Genomic DNA, 21767 nt, shown 5'->3' with positions numbered 1-21767 from the left:
AAGCAGTGGTATAAGCGCGTAGCGCCCACGCAAAGAGCCAAACCAAGCGAAAATGATTTTTTAAAATAAAATTGATATGGTCAAGCGCGTAGCGCCCACGCAAAAAGCCAAACTACGCGAAAATGATTTTTTTTAAATAAAATTGATATGGTCAAGCGCGTAGCGCCCACGCAAAAAGCCAAACTACGCGAAAATGATTTTTTAAAAATAAAATTGATATGGTCAAGCGCGTAGCGCCCACGCAAAGAGCCAAACTACGCGAAAATGATTTTTTTAAATAAAATTGATATGGTCAAGCGCGTAGCGCCCACGCAAAGAGCCAAACTACGCGAAAATGATTTTTTTTAAATAAAATTGATATGGTCAAGCGCGTAGCGCCCACGCAAAAAGCCAAACTACGCGATAATGATTTTTTTTTAAATAAAATTGATATGGTCAAGCGCGTAGCGCCCACGCAAAAAGCCAAACTACGCGAAAATGATTTTTTTTAAATAAAATTGATATGGTCAAGCGCGTAGCGCCCACGCAAAGAGCCAAACTACGCGAAAATGATTTTTTTTTAATAAAATAATAAAATAACATAATAAAATAAAAAAAAGCGCTACGCGCTTGACCATATCAATTTTATTTTAAAGAAAATCATTTTCGCGTAGTTTGGCTCTTTGCGTGGGCGCTACGCGCTTAACCATGTTAATTTTATTTAAAAAAATCATTTTCGCGTAGTTTGGCTTTTTGCGTGGGCGCTACGCGCTTAACCATATCAATTTTATTTAAAAAAAAATCATTTTCGCGTAGTTTGGCTTTTTGCGTGGGCGCTACGCGCTTAACCATATCAATTTTATTTAAAAAAAAAATCATTTTCGCGTAGTTTGGCTTTTTGCGTGGGCGCTACGCGCTTAACCATGTTAATTTTATTTAAAAAAAATCATTTTCGCGTAGTTTGGCTTTTTGCGTGGGCGCTACGCGCTTGACCATATCAATTTTATTAAAAAAAATCATTTTCGCGTAGTTTGGCTCTTTGCGTGGGCGCTACGTGCTTAACCATATCAATTTTATTTTAAAGAAAATCATTTTCGCGTAGTTTGGCTCTTTGCGTGGGCGCTACGCGCTTAACCATGTTAATTTTATTTAAAAAAAAAAAAAAAAAACGTTTTCGGGTAAATTGGTTCTTTGCGGATAGAAGTGAAGGTTCCTCTTCTAAGGAATTACTTAGAATCCTTGAGGGAGGAAGAAAAAACCGTTTAAGAATAATTAAAGAGATTGTTTTTAATTTTTGTCCAAGAAATCAAAGAGACCAACCCTTCAAGAAGGCTCTAATTTTGCAATAAAATTTTGCAGAGCTGAGAAGGGAGGTTTCTGGATTTTTTTTTTTTTTTTTTTTTTTTTGAGAAAGTTTTCATTAAGCCATGAGGCCCATTTTTGTTTGACTGATGGTGTGAATAAATAAATTCATTTCCCCAAAAAAGATTCTTCGCAGTAATTGAATGATTTTTTTAATAATGAAAAAACACAAAAAGTAATTTCTTTAAAAAGCAGTGTTTTTTTGTTTTATTTTTTTTTTTTTCGAAAAGCTTTTTGGGCATAGGAATGGTTTTATCAAGGGACTTTGCGCTAAAGAAAAGTTTTTATTTAATTTGTTTTTTAAGCATTTTTTTCTTAAAAAAAATTATGTCGAACTTGAAAGTGTTAATGAAAGAATGTGTTAACGAGACGTCATGTTTCATCAATGTTATGTTTCACATGACGTTGATCAGGTGAAATCGAAGAAAAGTTTCGATGTTATTTTGGAAGTGATTTTGACTGTGATATTGAGTGTGATTATTTTTGGTGATTTAGTGTTATTTGCAAAAGATTATTTAAAAAAAAAATTAGTTATGAATCTTTTCTTAGGGTTATTCAATGAAAATTGTGTGTGGGGATCGTGTTGAAGTGCAAAAAAAGTGCTTTTAAAAGTGCACGAAAAGTCAACAATGGAGCCGTCATCTTTCAAGGTAGGAATTTTCTTTGTTATTTTCTGTGCGTCCAAGAACCAAGGCAGACTCCCCCTTGATGATAATTTCTCACCAAGAAAGTGTCTCCAACTCATGTTAGTTAGGAAAATGAGTGAAAATGTTGAGTGAGAAAACTCATGTTTGTTTTTCATACGCGTATGGGGTATGCGAAAATTTCATCGCAACCCAGTGTGCATGAATAAACATCGACAAAAATCATGGCCCATTTTGATGTAAATCCTGAAAAGATCACTTTTCATTCAAATCGAAATTGGACCCTTTATTTTACATTTCTCATAAATCCCATGGCATGCAAACGCTAAGTTATTAGTTTCTGCGTCTTCTCATACCAAAAACACCACACAATTTTATTTCTATGCTGAGTTATAAGCTTTCAAAGTTGGTCCATATTAAATCGACCACCCTGTATATCATAGGAAGATATACCTTCTGTGCACCCAATAATAGTGGGTGGTGGGATGGAGTCTTTCACAAGTGGATGCACTGCACACACTTCAAATCCTCGACAACTTGTGTGTCTTCAATCTTCACGATAAATACTTTAATCTCTTCGTCTTCTTCACCAACCAATCGTCCAGTTATTAAAGCAAGTGCACCACAGAGTTAACAATTTTCGGGTCATTTACCTGACAACGCTAAAACCTCTCTTTGCTTCCTCTTGAAGCATTTTTCTTGACCTCTCTCTCTCTTTTTCGGGTGATTGTTCACTTTGAAATTGTTTTATCTGTACCCCATCAAATGAATCTCTTCACATTACATTCAACTCTCTCCTCCAGCATCTCAAGAAGTTACTTTTCATGGAATTTCTTAAATGACGACCCATTCTTATTTGATCCCCATGCATCCACAACATATAGAAGAAGAGGGGAGCCCTCCATTAATTTTGGGTCGAAACTTGATGGGGATTTGTGGCGGGAAAAGAGATTATGTGAGTGTGTGTGGAATGTTTGTAATTAAATTAGGCAAATTGTTGAATTTAAGTCAATTCAATTAATCAACATCCAATGCGGGCACACAGAGTTGTAAATCATGAATTTATTTGGTTGGATGTTGAGTTAATCTAACAAATTTTACAACACATTTAAATACTCAATTTTGATTTTTCTTTGCTCTCACATGCGTGAATTGGTTTAGAATGTCTAAAGAACGTTGATTTTTCAAAAATCTTTAAAAGAAATTTTTAATTGGAAAATTAATCTAATTATGGTCTCGATTCTGCGAATAATTTTTTTGGATATTTAGAAAATTCTTCTAACTTTAAGCACTTCAAACTATAAAGAGATTTTCTAGTCAAGACACTTTATAGTTTTATCTCTAAACACTTTATGGTATAGCCAAGACACATTCCAAAAAATCAGTACACCTGTTGTGCTTATTATTTAACTATACCTAAGTAATTGATTAAATGAACACCTTCGAAAATTCTTCTAATTCATGTAAACCAGGACCTTTTAGTCATTTTGTTTTGCAGCCAAAATATCGAAAAACAAAGAAAAAATTTATAGCAAAAAAATGTGTCTTGGGAATAAAATATAAGAAAACTATCTATTTATAAGAACTATAAAATTGTAGAATTCTTTTAAAATAAATTGAGTAAAAAATTGAATTCTAAGAAACTCCACGACAAGATCTTTTTACATAAATCATGATATTTTGGGTTAATTTTATTCTTTTTTGGTTTGGACCTGATGATGGGATTACAGAACCACAAAACATCATTATAAACTTACAAAGGATGAAATAGACGTTATAGTCCCACTAAACCACCAAAAGTTACCAAAAACAGGATAAAAGGTAAAATTTCCATTAAAAAGCTTTCAAATTTTATTAAGTTATTTAAAAAAAAAACGTTAGAAATTAATGTAAAAAAGCGCCCTCTTGTGATTGTCGAATAAACTAACGTACTCTTCCATACTATAAAATTGAAAGCACAACGATAGAAATCATTAAGAAATAGCGTAGAAGCATAGAACTTACATAAAAAAGTAACGCATATAGACCTAATTGGATTTTTCTGTCCTACATCGTCCCTCTCTTAAGGTTAAAAGAAAAACATTTTTATAGAAATTATGCATGGGAAAACCACAATGAGAAAATTGCGGAAAAACTTTGAGAAAAGGGAAAGTCATTAGAAGAAAGCAATCTTTTTTCTGTAACTATACGAAATTCTTTCTCAACCCCCGCAAGAATGCGAAAGAAGCAAATTGTGCTGCTTTTCTTTAACGTCACCAGCAGATGAGGGAAAGGAGTTGGAGGTTTATCCTCTTCCTGTGTGTGTGGGTAAAACCTCCACGCATCAACATCCGAAAGTTTTCCTCCTTTGCTCTGTGAATAATTAATGTTCACCTCTTTTGCATCAATTTGTCCAACTTACTGTAGAGCGAAGGTTTTCCCATCAGCCCTGTCGCATTTCCCCGCAAAACAGGAGGAAAGGACATGGCACGGTGGGTAGGGGAAAGAGGGCTATGATGGGAATGATTATGTTAGATGTATCGATCAATTACACGCGTGTATCCTGCCTAAAACATACAGAGACGATTGACCAGAATCCTGCCATCTCATCTGTATAAAATCAGAGACCTAAGTTGAGAGAATTTTGAGTGGCTCTCAGGTGTTTTTGCCTCGATAACAATCTTTTCTTTGAATTTCCTTTCAGCCAATTTCACGTTAAAAGGCTTTCAGGCTGCCCTTTATAGGATATAAACGTGAAAAAAATAAATAGAAAAAAAATGTTTAATTGCTCATTCTCATAATTTTCTCATATCTTAACGGATTTTCTTCAATTTTTATCAAGATTTTTAATCATTTTATTTGATTTTTCCGTATTTTATTCCCATTTTCGTGTGTTTAATGGATCAAACCTTTTGATCAGGAGAATATTCCGTTTTGGATGTTCCAATTCGAAGAGGAATGTTCCATTTTGTCAGAAAAATCTGATTCTCCTAACCAAAAGCAGAATTTTCTGATCAAAAGACAGGACCCGTGTTTTATTCATAAATTAATACAATTTGAACAGAGTTTACGACAATTTTTCCACTTTTCTTTTGAATTTTACATCTTCCGGACAATAAAAAAAATTGTTTTTGGATCAGAATCTCTGAGAATTCTTTAATTATTCCGAATATTTTCACAAAATCCACCTATATTCATCCAAAAATGATTTTTTATTCAATAAAATACTAATTTTCGAAAAATCATTCAAAAGCCGCCATCAAAAATTCCTTCAGTTTGTGCCTCTCTGGTTCGGCAAAAGGAGAGAAAGGACTCAATGGCGGTGGCTTTATGGGAGCTTTATGCGAGTGAAGGAGGTTTTATTTATTGGAATAGTTTGAGAAAATGTTTTGTTGTGTTTGTCCACAAAGTAAAAGAGAAAATCTTATTTTCCCAACATTGCTCTGCATTCCCCGCATAGCTCACCTCATGGTCACACACAGAATGGGCAACGAGAAGGAAGCAATCAGAGAGGAAATGTACTTTTTGTAACAATATGAAACGTGATTCTCCACTCTTCACATGAGATTATCGTCTTTTACACACACACAAAAGTCAACCATTTACTACTTCTTCCGACTCCTCATCCCACCCACCCACGAGTACCACCCCCGCTGCACAGAAAACTATTAAAATCAACAATGACAAACATTCAGAGGAGAAAAAAAACCTTCATATGGTCGCAAAAGTCTCAAAGAGAAAAAGAGAGCCTAATTAGCATTTTTATCCTGTAAATTTTGAAATTGTCTGTCGCATCGTTTCCTTCCTCTTTTTTTTAGGGGAGTATGGGGCGGCAAACATAGAGCGTACATTGGGTGATATGCGAAAGCCACCTTGTCACTGCATGCGTATCCTGTGTGCGCCTCTTTGTATTGCTTTGTGGTGAAAAGTCTGGAAACTTTGTATTGCTGTTTTCATAAATTTTGATCAAGTTTCTCCAACCCCCGAGAAAACTTCCTGTTTTTCCTACTCCTTCGTCTTTTTCTTTGCGCCTTTTTCCAGCGGCCATTGAATGCCATTGAAAAGGATTTGAACGGGGGTTGTTTGTGAAAATAAAAATTAATGAAGCATTATTATTTATTGCACCACTTTCCGCCAGCTCTACTCCGAGACTGTGTCCACTTTTCCATCAATAAATTCACCGCGTGCACAAAAAAGAAAAAAAAAACTTTGCAAAGGAATGAACTTTTGGGTGAATGATCTGTGTGAATCAGGGGGTAGACAAAGACTCTATTTCCATAGGAATTTACTGCTCACTCGCTGAGACACCCAGGAAAATGCTTCAATCTGAAAAAATCCACCACCACTGGATAGATAATTTAATATTCTATCGATTGATAGCTTTTGAGGGGTGTCTCACGAAGATTAATGCACTAAAACTGATTTTAAAAATTTTGATGCACTTTTTGGAAATAAAGTGACGTCATTTTCTCCCTTTAATTTCTCTGCAAACCGTCCGCCATTATTTGCTGTGTTCGGGTCAAAAAGGACTTTGTCTACCCCCTGGTGTGAATGCAATGCTGAAGAAAAACTTTGGAAAGGGATGCTTCCTTTGCTGAATTTGAAAGAGAATTCTTAGCTCAAAAATCATTCAATTTGGCTCATTTCCAAAAATCTTTAAAAAAAATCCTCTATGAGCTTTTTTACCCCATGAGCTTTCAAATAAAAATTTAAAAAACTATCGTCAAAATAATTAAGGATAATTAATTGGCTTAAATTGATCAAGAATGGAAAATTTAATAAAAGAAAAGCGTCCAAAATCATTTCTATCCTCTTCTTTTATCAGCATTGATCCACTTTGCCCCATTCTCCGCCTAAAAGAATGCAATTTCACCTCATAAAGCGTTGCATTTAACCATTAATTGAATTTCTTTTGAAAAAAATACGATATTGCTTCGAGACAAAGCTGTGTGCACATAACATTTCCTTTTCCCTCATATTTTCTTTCGCAAAAAGCACTAAAAGAAAAAAAATCTTATTAAATAAACTTAAAAAGGAAGCTCTTCGTGTACGTATCGGATAAAAGAATTACTTTCCCATAGAATGAGAATAATGCACAAATTTATTGCTACAACAAGAATATCGATGTTTCAGTGAGAAATTGAACCAATTTATTTCTTTTCATTTAACGATACGAGACATTTCCGTGCATTTTGCATACTTTTAGGTGCTTTTGTGGATCTGGAGACAACATCTTGATACAAAAATCAGTCGTTTCAACGTTATTTTCATTGTTTTTTAAAGCTTTTGACAGTTTAAATTGCTTTTTCATGAAAAATTGAGAGATAGAATATCTAAGATATCAATTTTGAATAGGATTGGAGAAAACAAAATTTTTGAGTAAAATAAAAGCGCCTAAAAGTATGCAATTCAATTTATTATTAACCCTTAGAGAATCGATATTTCTAACCTCAAAACTTCGATCTTAATTTTCTCACAAAAAGAGAAAATTAGATTTTTCAACTTCCCTACACACAGACGTATAATCAGGAAAATGTTAAATAAATTTTGATTCTGTGGCGATTGAGCAAAGTCAAATTAAACATTATGACCAGAAAAATCCCCAAGGGTTAAGAAATATTAAGAAATTCTTCAAGATAAAATTAAGATAGTTTAAACGGTTTAAAGGAAACATCCAACGATGGAAATTTCGCATAAGGAACGAATTATTTAGACACTTTGTGTCAAAATTTAGTGAAGCAAAAGATATTATTTTATGCAAACTCTCCCACATGACCCCATTCTCCCTTATTGCGAAAGCTTCTAAGCAAAATATTTCGCAAAAAAAATCTTTAACTCATCGTACAGAAACTTTCTTCATTTCCTTTGAACTTTTTACAGAACAAAATAAAATTCTTTCATGAGAACTTCTCAGAAGAGTTGCTGCAGCAAAAACAAATAAAATGAAAAGAAATCTTTCTGATTAAGTGAATCAACTTCCAATAGATTTCCCATCAGTGTTGTCGATTAAGAAGTGTCGTGTGTGTGTGATTTTCAAACATCAACGTACTCCCGCAATGACTGAGGTGTAATTGAAAACAGGAGAGTCACATCCTTTTGGGTTTTGCAATGAGAAACACGTCCCAAACCTTTTTGCAATGAAACTAATCAAGACGTCCGTCTACCACGAAATGAAAAGCGTCTCAGCTTTTGATCAGAAAAATTTTCCTTTTGGTCAGAATAATCTTTTTTTGTTGCAAAATGTTCTGATTAATCATAAAACACAGATTCGGAATTTGAAAATCAAGAAAAGGGGTTTCTTTAAGACATTTCAGTTCCTCCAATTTTAGATTCTCAAAAATTACCTATCCTCATCTAACCCTTTCGTGTACTATTGGTCATACAACGTGAAACATTTTAATTTCTCGAATCTTAAGGAATTTTTTTGTTTTTTCAATAAAGAAATTCGTTGAAATTGAGGAAATTATACCAAAGAAAACGTTCTAAACGTCGTTCGTTACAAAACATTAAAAAATCAGCCTGATTGGCCTGATTAGTTTTTTTTTTGACTTCATATGAAAAATAGTGAATTTTGTATTGATATTTAGATATTATTTCTCAGGCTATGAGTGCTTATATAATTGATCTAAAGTCTTAAGGATCAGAGAAATATCCTTAAAATTACTTCAAGGTAACAGCATTGAAATTATCTTGAAAACTTGCCGCTAAATCTTTATTCAAAATTAACTTTTCATTGAATAATTTTAAAGGTTTTCTGTTAAGATTTGTCTTTCTTATACTGGAAACTTATTCTTATCTCTAAAGAATATTAAGGGCTTAAGGAAAATTCATAGAACTGATTAAGTTAATTTTCCTGATCAAAAACTAAAAACAATCTTCTGACCTAAAAAATTCGTATTTACTGATCAAAAGCTTTTCCCTGCCCGTTATGAAACTCCACCGCAGTCACGTTTTCCTTTTGCCAAGCAGATATGAGATTTTTGTCCAAGACACTCAAGTCAAGAGCACGATGTGTGTGTGTGAATAAGAACTAGGATCAGAGAAGGTGGAACAGGTGTCAAGAAAATAGGACGAGCGCGAGTGCCATCACCTACAATAATCCACAGAAACTCAAAATTTTCCTTCCACAACTTCTCACTGCATATTTTGTAAATTCACTGTGAAAGACCATCTTTTCACGGGGAGGAGGAGGAGAATGTCTTCTTCATGTACTTCCCTCGCCCCATGAAAACTTCTTATCAACACCCTGCACGGGATCTCACGCTAAGTTTGTGCGCGAAGAGAGATTTATTTTGCTGCCACAGTCAACATGGCAAAATATTCTCCTCTTCATCCCTATTTGCATGCTCAAAGGTTTTTCCATGGCATGGATGGAGGAGGGTATTAAGCAGTTGGGGAATTTTAGAAAAGGGAAGTGTGTGTGTATGGACTTACCCTGTGCCTAACTTTGTGTCGTTGTGAAGTTTCTCTACGGGATGTTCTAGGCTGGTCCTATTCAGAAACCAAGAAATCCTTTAATTCTAAGAATTCCTCAGTCGCTGAATAAGACCCATTATGTGGGTAAAAAACTGATTTTTTTAAATAAAACTCAAAGTTTATCCGGCTGAAAAACTGATAAATTCTAAGGAAGTTTTGGTATTCTCGGATAAAAATGTTGGTAATCTTTGTATAAATTCGGATAAATTAGTTAAAATTATTTCATTGAAATCTAAAATTTGTACTGAGATTTCAAGATTTAAAACGAATTTCAAAAGTTTCTTGGTTGCTGAATAGGGCCCATTATCGATAATTTTACCCAAATTACCAGAATTTTCATCCCCTTTCACGACATCTTAATGCCAGAAATGCTAACAAGGGAACGTTTTACATTTAATAGCTTGGATTGGCTTGAAATTTTCACCAAATATTCTTTACAATGTATAAAAACCCTGTGCCAAGGGTTTTTTCCTACAGCGCCCTAGTTTAATAGTTATAATTAATTAAATTTTCCCATAGAAAATTCATATTGAGAGAGCACTGCGCGCGCGTCTGTGTGAGTGAGTAGTGGTAAGAGCGAGCGCACGGGCAAAGAACTGCTCACCACTACTCACTCACACAGACGCGCGCGCAGTGCTCTCTCAATATGAATTTTCTATGGGAAAATTTAATTAATTATAACTATTAAACTAGGGCGCTGTAGGAAAAACCCTTGGCACAGGGTTTTTATACATTGTAAAGAATATTTGGTGAAAATTTCAAGCCAATCCAAGCTATTAAATGTAAAACGTTCCCTTGTAAGGATTTCATTCCAGAATTTTTGAACCTTTAATCTAAGAATTAGGAAAGCTTTTTTATTTTTAAGGAAATATTAGAACTTTTGTCCCAGAAATGTAAAAACTTCTTTTTATCTTAGAATTATCGATAGAGAAACGTGGCTCAAATCGAACCTTTAAACGTTCGTTTAAAGTAGGACCAAAAAATAGATCTTATTCAGTGACTAAAGAAATCATTGAAATACTTGAAATTTCAATGATTTCTTCTACGCAGAATACGACCTATTTATTTATTTATTTATTTATTTATTATTTATTTAATAAAGGGGGTGCCATCATTACTGATGATTCCCCTGACATTGCTAATTATCTTCTTCTGCCCTAATTTGCCCCAATTACCTCTATACTTTTAACCTTAAAATTTCGTATAGTAATTTTTCAAAATTTTAAAGCTTTCTTAATCTGTTCAATTTTTCTGAAAATAAAAATAATTTTTCTTGTCTTTCTTATTAATTTTTTAAAGTTGAAAATTGAAGAACGAAGTAAAGCAGTTCGAGGAGAACTACCATAATGCGAGAAGAGAGCGTATGAAGTCCGAAAGAAACGTGGAGGATAACTCTTGCGCAAAATTTTCACCGTCAAGGACATAAAAGTCAGGCTAAAGGCTGAAAATTGCTAAATGAAATTTAAAAAAAAAACTTTTTTTTCTGTATAAATGACCGTTTATTCTGTTTCTTACCAAATTTTTCCTGCTGCCACACAAATAATATTTTTTTACTATCTCTGCTTAAATCTTTTCTTTAAATTTAATCAGAATTTATAATTGGATTTTGTAAACTATTTTAGAATCAGCTTGAGAATTAATTTATTTTGCTGTGTTTTTTTTTTTGCTTCATTTAACGAGAGATGAAATATTTCTTCTATCTATTGTACATTGCCCTAGTCAAGATATTTTCCTTTTTTTTCTTTAAACTTTATTGAATCCTTTTTTGCGAATTTCCTTTATACATTTTACTGTACATTAAAAATTTTTAAAATTTTCCAATCTCCCCATAAATGATTTTTTTTTTTCATTATTATTTTATTTTAAGAGTTTTGTTTTTTTTTTACTTTAGCGCACTTTATAAAAGAGATTTTAAAATAATTTCACAGTGTGTGCTAGACTTTTTATTTTGCTTCTTTATTTCTTCTTCTTTCCAAATAGTTTATTCCCACAAAACTACTTGAAATTTTGTTTTCTTGTTAAAGATAGTTTTTTTTTCTTTTCTCCATAAATATTTACAAAATTAACTTTTCGCTTTTGTCTATTCGTTTTTTATTTTCTTTAAATCTTTTTTTTTTATTTATATAGTTTATATTTTTTATTTATTTATTTTATACAGTGATTAATTAAGAGAATTGTGTTTTTATTCTTTTTTTTTCAATTAAATCGTGAAAAAAATCATCTTTTGTGTTTTATTTACGTGTGATTTACGAAAGAAAAAATATGGAATTTGTTTTTAAAAAGGACACAGATGAGGGATTTTTTAAACAAAAAAATTTCCAGCGCAAAATATTGCACAAAAGGACTTTTTTTCTCTAATTAACTTCTTCAAAAAAAAAACATATAAAAGAAAAACTAATAATATGAAATAATTCGCCGCAGGCAAAGAACTATCTGTGTCGTGATTTTTATTCTTTTTTTTAATCCGTTTTTATTAGTACAACTTTTTTTAATTATTTATTTTTTTAATTTAAATTAATTTTTAAGAGGTTTCTTCTTTTGCATTCACTGCCATATTACAAAAAGGAAAAAAATGTATCGTAGAATAAATTTTGAGGGGATACGTAGTACTTTGTCTATATATAATAAGTAGGTAATGAAAAAAACGAGGGGATTATATTACGCGTATAATTTTTTTTTAGCTCAATGAGAACCTCTTCCATTCATCGAAAGGATTTTATTTTTCCTACTTTCACATACGAGTTTCTTCTCCTACTAAACTTATTTTCATTCTCTTCATCACCATCTCTCTTTAACTTTCGCTCAATAATAGTTAATAAAAATAATAAATCAATGTAGAGAAATCCCGAAAATTAATCAAGAAAAAATCTTTCTGGTGATAAAAAAATTTCTTTTTGTAAACTATTCACAATTTTCTGATTTTTTTTTTACCTTCCAATTTGTTACTTTATATATAATTTCCATTTTTTTTTCTTTTATTCCTTTTTTTTTCTTTTATTTCTTACTCAATTGATTTGTAATCCACGCATGCAGCTTCTTCTTCTTTCGCTCTGGCTCGGGTTTTTCTTCATAATCATCCTTTTATTTCTCTTCCATTCCCACTTCTTTTTTTTTTTCATTTAGTACTCATCAAAGTCGAAATCATTATCGAGTTCATCTAGTTGCATACTCTGGAAGTCTACTTTGTAGCGTAAAATACCTTCACGAAGGTACATGAAAAAAAGAAAAAAAACAAAGAGAAAAAATATTTTAATTTATATTTCTAAAAACGGAAGATTTATAGGTACGATCCAATCACGCATTCACTTTTTATGATTTACCACCCAAAAGAAAAAAAAGTTTGAGAAATAATTGATTTTCAAATCAGTCAAAAAGTTCATTTTTGTTTTTTTTTTTCTTTATTTTATTGTACAAATTTTTAAAATAAGGCTTCAAAAAAACTTTGTAATCCATCCTATGTAGCGAGCAAGAAATTCTTAAAATTATTCAAATATGTTCCAAAATTTCAAAGATTTCAAGAATTCTTTAAAAACTAAATAAATCAAATTTAAAAGATCTAAAAAAAACCTTTCAAGATTTTAATGACTTGAAAAATTATTCTGGATATTAAATATTGGATTCAATAATGAGTTAATGTAGGTCCGCATAAATGATCAACTATTGAGAAATCAAATTGACAAACAATAATTGAGCAATAGTCGATCAAACCATTATCAACTTTCATTGAGTTAAAATTGACTCAAAATTGATTGATCAATTATTGAGCATAAATTGACCAAAAGATTGATAAAAAATTTAACAATAATAGATCAATCAAACTATCCCAGTAAACAAATTTTGTCAATCATTGATCAATTATTGAGATCAAAATTGAGTCAATATAGGTCCGCATAGATGATCAATTATTGATCAATCGGAATTGATCTGCGATTGACTAATAATTGACCATAATAATTGATCAATCGATTGACAGGCTCAATTGATTTATCAATTATTGATCAATCATTTATCAATCTGATTGATTCAATCGTGATTGAACCTTTATTGGCTCAATCATTTCTTTACTGGGTATGGTCAATAATTATTGATCAATCAAATTAATAAACAATAATTGATCAAAAATTGATCCATCATATTGATAGACAATTATCGCTCAATTTGCAATCAATCTGATTATCAATAGTTGATCAATCCATGATCAATATTTTTTCAGTTAAGATTGACTCAATATTGATTGCCAATATTGATTGAGCAATAATGGAGCATAAATTGACCGATTGATAAAAAATAAAAAAATAATTGATCAATCAATGATTGAGTTGTACCTACTTGACTCAATATTAATAGTATCAATATTGAATCTAAAAAACGTCTGAATAGATGATCAATTATTGAGCAATCACAATTGACCTGAAATTTTCCAACTATTGATCAATCATTGATCAATCCAATTGACCTTTTATTGGCTCAATCATTTTTTGCCGGGATCTAAAGATAAATTGAAGGATTTTCTTTCCAAAGGTTCTATGTAGTTTAAATAAAATTAATCATTAACATCATTAATGAACTTTTTGACCAACCCAATACACTCAGAAAAAAAACCTTTTTTTTTCAAACTAAATAAAAATGATTCCATTTCTTCTAAAAAAAATTTAAAAGAAAATGAGAAAGAAAATTAAATTCACGTGCACGTTTTAATGTTTACCAATAATAAAATTAAAAAAAAAACTTTCTAAATGAAGAATCACCACAAAATAGTAAAAAAAAAAATCTCTTTGATATTGAAACCAACAATACCTTTCATTTTTTTTTGAAGATGCAATCATTTGATTCTATTTCGCTTATTCTTTGTGTGAAGATGTATTTTATAAAAATATTTATTAGATATTTTAGTGATAGAAATTAAGAAAATAATTTTAAAAAATGTGGATCTCGCAAAAAACAAGCAAAAAAAACGTAGAAAATCGTCCGAGAACGTCGTTTGATCTTTTTTAATTTGTTTTTAAATCTAATTTTTCATTCTAATTTCCTTTTTTTTCTTTTAAATATTATTTATCAACTCTCTCTCACTCTAAATTATTTTTTTGTTCTTTATCTACTTGTTTTACTTTTTTTTTTTACTTTTCTATCAAATCGCGCAAATTCGGGCGAGAGAGTGCGAGAGATCAGTCATTTATTACATTTTTTTGCAGACTGACACAGTGGATGGTTCAAGTTGAAGTTTTTTTCTTCTCAAATATTTTTTTTTCATGTAGATAATTTTGCTGCCATTCGATATAGATAAATTTTATATGTGTGTTTGTTTCATTTCATTTCTTTTCTTTTCTTTCTTTCTTCTTTTAATAATCATCGAGATCCACATCATCGAGTGGCTCATCCGCTTGGAGAGATTGAAAATCAACTTTATAGCGTAAAATTCCTACAAAAAGTTTCATTTTTTCCCCAAGTTTAAAAAAACATTTTATTTTTTATTAAAAATCCGTAGCAGCGATAAAAGAGAGAGAGAAATATTCAAATATAAATTCTTTATCAAAAATTTCAATTTAAAAAGATTCAAAGCAAAAGAAAAAACTCACCTCCAATGCCACCAAATCCTCGGACAAATTGACTCCCCTCTTGTGACTTATCCGTGATAATTTCCAATGTAGCACCGAAACTCTTGTAGTTATTGGCCAACCATTCAAGTAGCGGCTGTGACTCAACCAACTCCATTTCCACGCCACTCTGCAAATGTTTAACCAGAAAAATGGCGTAAAATATACTGGACCAGACACAAAACCATCATCAAATTCATTCTATAGCTCACTTCTTTATCCGTAAAATGAGATTTATCCTTTTCCTGTTCCGGCGTCAAATGCAATACTGTTGTTGACGTTGAGTTTGCATGATTCTTCAACACATACCGCTGAATATCCAAATTTTCCCAACAAATTAGAATTTCTACAGCACCCAATTCGAGGGCCTTCAATGTATCCTCCACGCCGAAGCAGTATTTTCCCGTGTCCTACAAATTTAAAAGATTTTTTTGTTTGAACTTCAATTTTAATATAAATTTTCTTTTGAAAATGTGTCTTGGAGAAAGTTATGCTAAATAAGGAATGTGTCTTAGATAAACATAGAGGAGAATTTTTCTTAAATTCCTCAAGATTAAAGTTTTTTTTATAAATACCTTCATGATTAAAAATTAACTAAAAAGCAATGAAAGAGATTTTTTTAATGAAATATCTGTGAAGAAGACATTGAGTAAAAGTGTGTGTAATATAACGCCCAAGAACTTTTTAAAAAAAGAAACAAATTAAAAGACTTCTTGAAAAAGAAAAATTGAATAAATTTTTTTAAAAAATTAGAAAAATTGAAAAACTAACATAATCTTGATTGAAGAAATATGAAAGATATTTAAAGTGTGTCTTGGGTAAACATAGAAAAGAATTTATCTTAAATTCCTCAAGATTCAAGTTTTTTTTTTTGTTTTCGAAAAATACTTTCGTGAGTTAGATCTTTGAAAGGCAATGAAGACAATTCATTAACGGAATATCTATGAGTATGCTTGGTTAAACATAGATTAGTATTCCAATGATAACGCCAAAGAACTTCAGGAATTAATTTTTAAAATTCTTCTCGAGAAACAAAGTTTAATTTAATTTTTTTACTAAAATAAAAAATTTTGAATGAATTATCTAATCTTGATTAAGTAAATATTAAGATATAATTTTCAGTGAGTCCCGGATAAACATAGAAGATAATTTGTAATAAATTAATCAAGATTAAGTTTCTTTTGAAAAAATATCTAAATAGACGTTTTCTTACATTACAAAAAAGTAATGGAAGAGGAAATTTAGTTTATTAAATATTTAAGCAGAAAAATTTGGAGAGTGTCTTGGCTAAACAAACATAGAAAATTTTCGACTGTCAGAGAATCATAGAAATACCAGGAAACATAGAAAATTTGTTAAAAAAACATCCAATTAAACAAAAATCCATAGATAAGATTTATTCTTGAAAAACTTTAAACTTTTCTATATTTATTTATTTATTTATTTGATAAAGGGGTTGCCATCATTGCTGATGATTCCCCTGCCTTTTCTATATAAATCATTTTTTTCATTTTTCCTAAGAAAAATTGTAAGATTTTAACTAATCCTATTCACCCAAATTAAATTAAATTTTATATTTCTATGAATTTATCAAATTATATCGAACATACATGAAATTTAACGTTTCTCTTTACATACAAAAATTCATGAAAAAATGTAATTTATTATTGTCGTAGAATACTTCAACGGAGAAATCTCAAAATTCTCCATTGTTTTCTAATTAAATCCTTCCAATTAATTTCTTTGCAACTGGTTTTTTTTTCAGATGTATGATGAAATATAATATATTTTCCTACACAAAAGTGATAAATTTACTGTTTTAGGTAAAGAAAAGGAAATGTCGTAGGATACTCTCCTGGAAAACTAAAAAGATTTTCCATCTAATTTCACTTTGTGTTCTTAAATTGATATTTTTTGTTTTTTTTTTCACAAAGCCTGATTTGTTTTTATTAAAATTATGGAAAATGAGCTAATCTCTATTAAATGTCTTAGGATTTTCCACCGGAGAAGTTCAAAAATTCTCCATACTTTTTTACAAATGAATTTTTTTAATATATTACGTACGAAATTGAAATGTCTCTCACATTTGAAGGAAAATAAGCAAATATTAATGTTCGTAGAATTTTTCCTTGGGGAAGTGAGAATATTCTCCATATTTTATAAATTTCATAGGATTCTCCACAGGAGAAGTTAAAAAATTCTCCATATTATTTATTTGTTTTTTTCTTCCTTCAAATGTCAGAGAATTTTAATTTCTAACGTAAGAAACAAAGAAGTCATTTTGTAAAAAAAACAGTATGGAGAAATTTTAAACTTCTCCGTTGGAAAATCCTAAGACATTTATAGAAATTGTCTTATTTCGCATATTTTTGATTAAAAATATTCTTCAAAATATTTTTTTTTGTATTAAAAAAAAGAATATTTAATTTTAACAAAAAAATAAGCCAAATAAAAGAGAAAATTCAACCTACCTGTGAAATCTCATCAAAGTATCGTCCAATGAGTTTTTTCTCTTGGATAAATTTGACATTCGCCAGGGATTCCGCTGCCAATTCTATTGCCTGATTAAAACCATTCTCACCACCGTAGGAAACATCCACGAGTTTAATGATTCGCGTTGCCAATCGCTGCAAGAAAAATAAACAATTTTTCAATTCAAATAAATAAATAAATCTTTCAGCAAATTTTCTTCCTTACACTGTCAAACATGTCGGATTGACTCAGTTCAGTTTTAAAATCTGCACTACCAGCAAGGATGAGCCCCGCAATGTTTGGCTTATCAATTGTGATGTACAGCTGTATGGCAACTTCGGCCACTTTCCGCACATAGTTGTGCCGCTTCTCCATACGCAATCGCGCAAAACGCAGCGCTGACTGCCCACCGCGGCCGTGCTTCTTCGGTAAATCCACTGTGAATTTGTGCAAAACTTCACGCGTATTGCCCTGCAGGGTGCCAAACAAGGCCCCATTGCCGTCCATTACGATGAAACCGAATTTATTGTCATCCGCAAGGAGGGCCGTGAGGGCTTCCGTGTGGAATTTGTTGTCGCAGAGGTACAGCGAGGTATTAATCGGCTTGAATGGCTCAAAATCAATGTTGACCTTCTTCTCCTTCCCCTCCTCCGTTACAATCGTACCACAGTAGATTACGAGACCATTCGGAGGCACTTTGGTGTACAATTTGAGTCTATGCTGCACAGATGTTATGGCACCCAACACCGATAGACGATTCACACGTGACTTTATATTTGACGCCGTACCAAATTCATCTGCAAGCATTTTGCTAACACGTGAAATTTGATCCTTTGGAGGGATAATCAGCGAAATCATGCTTGTGCCATTCCTGTATTGAATTAAAGAGAAAAAGAAAAAGATTTTTTTTATTAATTTAAATTTATTAGCAAAGGCAGAAAAATCATTTTCAAACAAAATCAAGCCAAAATTGCTTGAGAAAACGTCTTAAAAAGCAAGAAATTTCCTTAAGAAATGATTTTTTTTGATAGTTTTATTAGTTAAAACTGGTTTTATGTGCCCCAATTCTCTTCAAAGATCACACACATTGTTTTCTAAAAGATCAATAGTAATAGAACAATCTAAACAGAACAGTCTTATAAGAACTTTCCTTCTTAAGAACTCACCCAAATTCTTTTTTGCTCTAGTTGATCTAAAATAAATTTTAATTTACCCTAAATTTCCAAACGAAATTGCACAGAAATTCATAAAAATTCGTAAAATGCGTCATTCTGTAGAAAAAAATATCTAATAAATGAATCATTCTAAAATTCTTGGAAGAATAATTCTAATAAGAATTTAAAAGCTTTGGAGACTTTTTTGCAATTTACGTGTAAAGAATTAGAGCTATTCAACTTTCAAGATTTTTGTTACAAGATGTAAGAAAATTTCAAGATTTAATCAAGATGAAAGATAGAATAAATAAAAGTCAACAAAGTTTAGAAAAAAATGCAGAAACTTCAATAATTTGAAATATAAGAAGCATCGAGGCTAGTAAAGTCAGTTTAGGGCTTAGAGTTTATCCTACTAAGAAACAAGAGCTAAGAAATTGGTTAAAATGTAATATTTCAAACGAATTTTAACAAAGAAAAGAACAGATTTTCAGTTAAATTTATTTATGAGGATTCTTATTTCAGAATAAAACATAATTATTCCTTTTTCATTATATATTTTACTTCAAATATAGAAAAACATAGAAAATTTAAAACAATCATGAAGATTTCAAGTAAAAATCTTTAAATTTTTAATAAATAGAATTCAATTGATATTTTTCTCAAGATTGAAAAGTTTACGTTGTAAAAGAAAAATCTCTTGTAACTATATTTGAAAATTTCCTTTTTGCTGTTTCAGTAATTTTAAAAAAAGAGATTATTCTATCAATTTTCAGAAACTACACATTCGCATGTCGAAATTAGGCCCAGTTTGATTAAATAAAGAAGAAACTACAAATTCAATCTTTTAACTACAAATTGTTAATTTAAATCATTTAAAGTTTTAGTTATGCGTCCATGGAAAACATAGAAAATTAAATATTTAATTATAACGGATGAATTTATTGTTATTCTTCTTCTATATTTCTTCAAGACTTAGAAAGAAATTAAAAAAACATATTCATCTTTATCTTCTTGATTTTTAACAGTTAATTAAATAAAATTTAGTTTATAATTGCAATATTTTGATCATAAGGAGGGGAACTAGGTTACGTTTTCATTGTTTTTTTCTTAGCAATGCTGTTACAATTGACGAATAAATATTAAAAAAAACTGTTTTTTATTTCATTCATTTATTATAAAATTCAAGATTTTTTTGCCTTTTGTTTGCAAACAAAAAAAAAATAAAAAATAAATAAAATACAAACAAAATAAGTATTTTCATTAAAAAAAAAATTTCCGTAGAAGATACGAAAACGGGTAAAACAAACGACGATAATATCCCCTAATCATGCTAGGTTTGAATCTCGGATAAAAAAAAACAATTTCTTGAACATCTGTAATCTGCAATAAATCTTGATGTTCTTGAATATTGAATACGGCCCTGAAAGCACCCAAAAGTCTCCAAATGTTTCTCTACGTCCATTCTGACGATCACTAGTCGCCAGAACAGCGACCTTTCTTCGTCTTCGAACTTCCTGACCGCGAGATGGGGTCTTAAATTAGCGTTTTAATTACATAAAGCCCCATTCCCTCCCCGTCTACCGCCCCTATTTATAGCTTCTTCAGGGCCATGGGAGTGCCTTTGCAACAACACTCACTCCTCTTCCCTAGAGAGTTTTGCCCGTTTTACCCCTTTTTGCATGCTTTTGAATTAAAAAAAAAATTGTTTTTCAAATGAAAGGAAAAGCCTTTTTTGTTGTCTGGGAATTTCTTCTTTTCTCTCTTCCCCCCGTAAAATTAACAGGAGGAAAAAGCTTTCAAAATTGGGAGATTTTCTCTGCGCTGTCGCACGGTCTTATGGAAAAATTTCTTGGTTAAACGTGACGTTTCGATATCGCGTCCACGCACACACACACACAAGCACCAACAAGAGAGCTGGCTCATGCCAGATTTTGCGGGATAACTCCAAAAATTTCCACTCTTGACCCACCCATTTGGTACAACCCCATGATGATGGATTGTAGGACTCACCCTCTGGCCATTTCCAGACTCTTTATGAGCTTCTTTATCTTCCAAATCTCCACATTGCGATCCGCAGACGTCTCCTCGTTCGACATTTTTCTCCTTCTCAGCACACGCACACTATGATAGCAAAAAAAAAAGATTCTCCCAAGTTTGTGGGGCGACTTTCCGCGGACTTTCCTTCCCTTGAGCCACACAGGCTAAACCCTTTTCTCACGCGCCTCAAACTCTCTCCACCCTTGGCTGCTCGTGTCCCGCAATGCCAGGAACCGCGTGACTTGTCTCTGTGCCCGGAAAATTAGCACGAAACGCTGCACTTTCGTGCAATTTTGTCCGTGAACTGTGTGAGAAAAAGGGGTTTCGTGGCAAAATGGCGTGTAACAGCCTCCTATGTTTGTCTCACTCTAGCCCACGCAAAAGTGTATTTGAGAGCCCCCTTTTGCAAAATTCCAACCTTCCCACGAGGAGAGCACACAAAAAGATTTCTTCACGACCCTTTTTTCGCACTTTCCACACACTTTTCAGCCCACTTTTCACGCAATTCCACAACTATGGGGTCTCGTGTGCACTCTAGCAACTTCCTTTTCGCCGAATTTTGAACAAAACAAGCGTATACATTAGGAAAATTACACGCAGTGTCTCCTCAACATGTGGAACGACAAATAAAAGAGAAAGAGAAAGACACACATCGTCGCATATGTCAGCGTAACATGCATTTGTTTTGTCTTGCAAGTCGCCATTTGACGGGGAATGCCATTGAAGCGACGAATTGGTGGTTTTCCGTCAATCATAGCGGAATTATTCGGTTGAGAAGCGAATATTCGGTACCACGAAGCGAATTTATATTTTTTTTCAATCGCTTTTTGCAAATTGGGAAAAAACAGAATAAACTAAGAATAGCTAAATGTAGGAAGAATGTAAGGAAAACTGAATTTTCCACCCAAATAAGGTACCAGGAAAAGCACTTTAATGACCCAAAGAGCCTGAGTACAAGCAGAATCAAAACGTCGATGGAAAATTTCAAAGACGATTATTCCTCATTCTCTAAAAGATTTTCAGAAGATTTCCTTGACTAGAATCTTCTTGACCAAAATCCGACTAGCAAA

The 21767-nt window shown here is 31.8% G+C and overlaps 2 protein-coding genes across 3 annotated transcripts in view; both read right to left on the bottom strand.

The window, feature by feature from the left end:
• LOC129795284 (toll-like receptor Tollo) overlaps positions 1-21767 on the bottom strand; it is a 650843-nt gene that overhangs the window by 134966 nt on the left and 494110 nt on the right. The window lies entirely within an intron of this gene.
• On the bottom strand, positions 12517-21346 carry LOC129795302 (eukaryotic peptide chain release factor subunit 1). 2 transcript variants are annotated; one of them, XM_055836440.1, is made up of 6 exons: positions 20671-21346; positions 17732-18377; positions 17506-17661; positions 15247-15444; positions 15017-15164; positions 12517-12639 (listed from the first exon to the last, which is right to left on the bottom strand). In XM_055836440.1, the coding sequence occupies exons 1-6, from the start codon at positions 20754-20756 to the stop codon at positions 12560-12562; spliced, it is 1314 nt and encodes a 437-aa protein (XP_055692415.1). In that variant the 5' UTR covers positions 20757-21346; the 3' UTR covers positions 12517-12559. The 2 variants fall into 2 exon arrangements, with proteins under 2 accessions (XP_055692415.1, XP_055692416.1); XM_055836441.1 differs by lacking the exon at positions 12517-12639 and adding an exon at positions 14099-14859 and having other exon boundaries at positions 20671-21339.

The sequence above is a fragment of the Lutzomyia longipalpis genome, chromosome 4 (assembly GCF_024334085.1).
Source record: "Lutzomyia longipalpis isolate SR_M1_2022 chromosome 4, ASM2433408v1".
Classification (NCBI taxonomy): Eukaryota; Metazoa; Arthropoda; class Insecta; order Diptera; family Psychodidae; genus Lutzomyia; species Lutzomyia longipalpis.
Note: the sequence above shows the minus strand (reverse complement) of the source record. Positions and strands in the feature narration are given on the sequence as shown.

Bases quoted from the DNA above. Each gene is read 5' to 3' on its own strand.
- LOC129795302 (XM_055836440.1), bottom strand. From the start codon at position 20,756: ATGTCGAACGAGGAGACGTCTGCGGATCGCAATGTGGAGATTTGGAAG. The intron at 18,378-20,670 runs GTGAGTCCTACA...AATTCAATACAG, and splicing joins AGTCTGGAAATGGCCAGAGG to GAATGGCACAAGCATGATTT. The intron at 15,445-17,505 runs GTAGGTTGAATT...TTAAATTTGTAG, and splicing joins ACTTTGATGAGATTTCACAG to GACACGGGAAAATACTGCTT.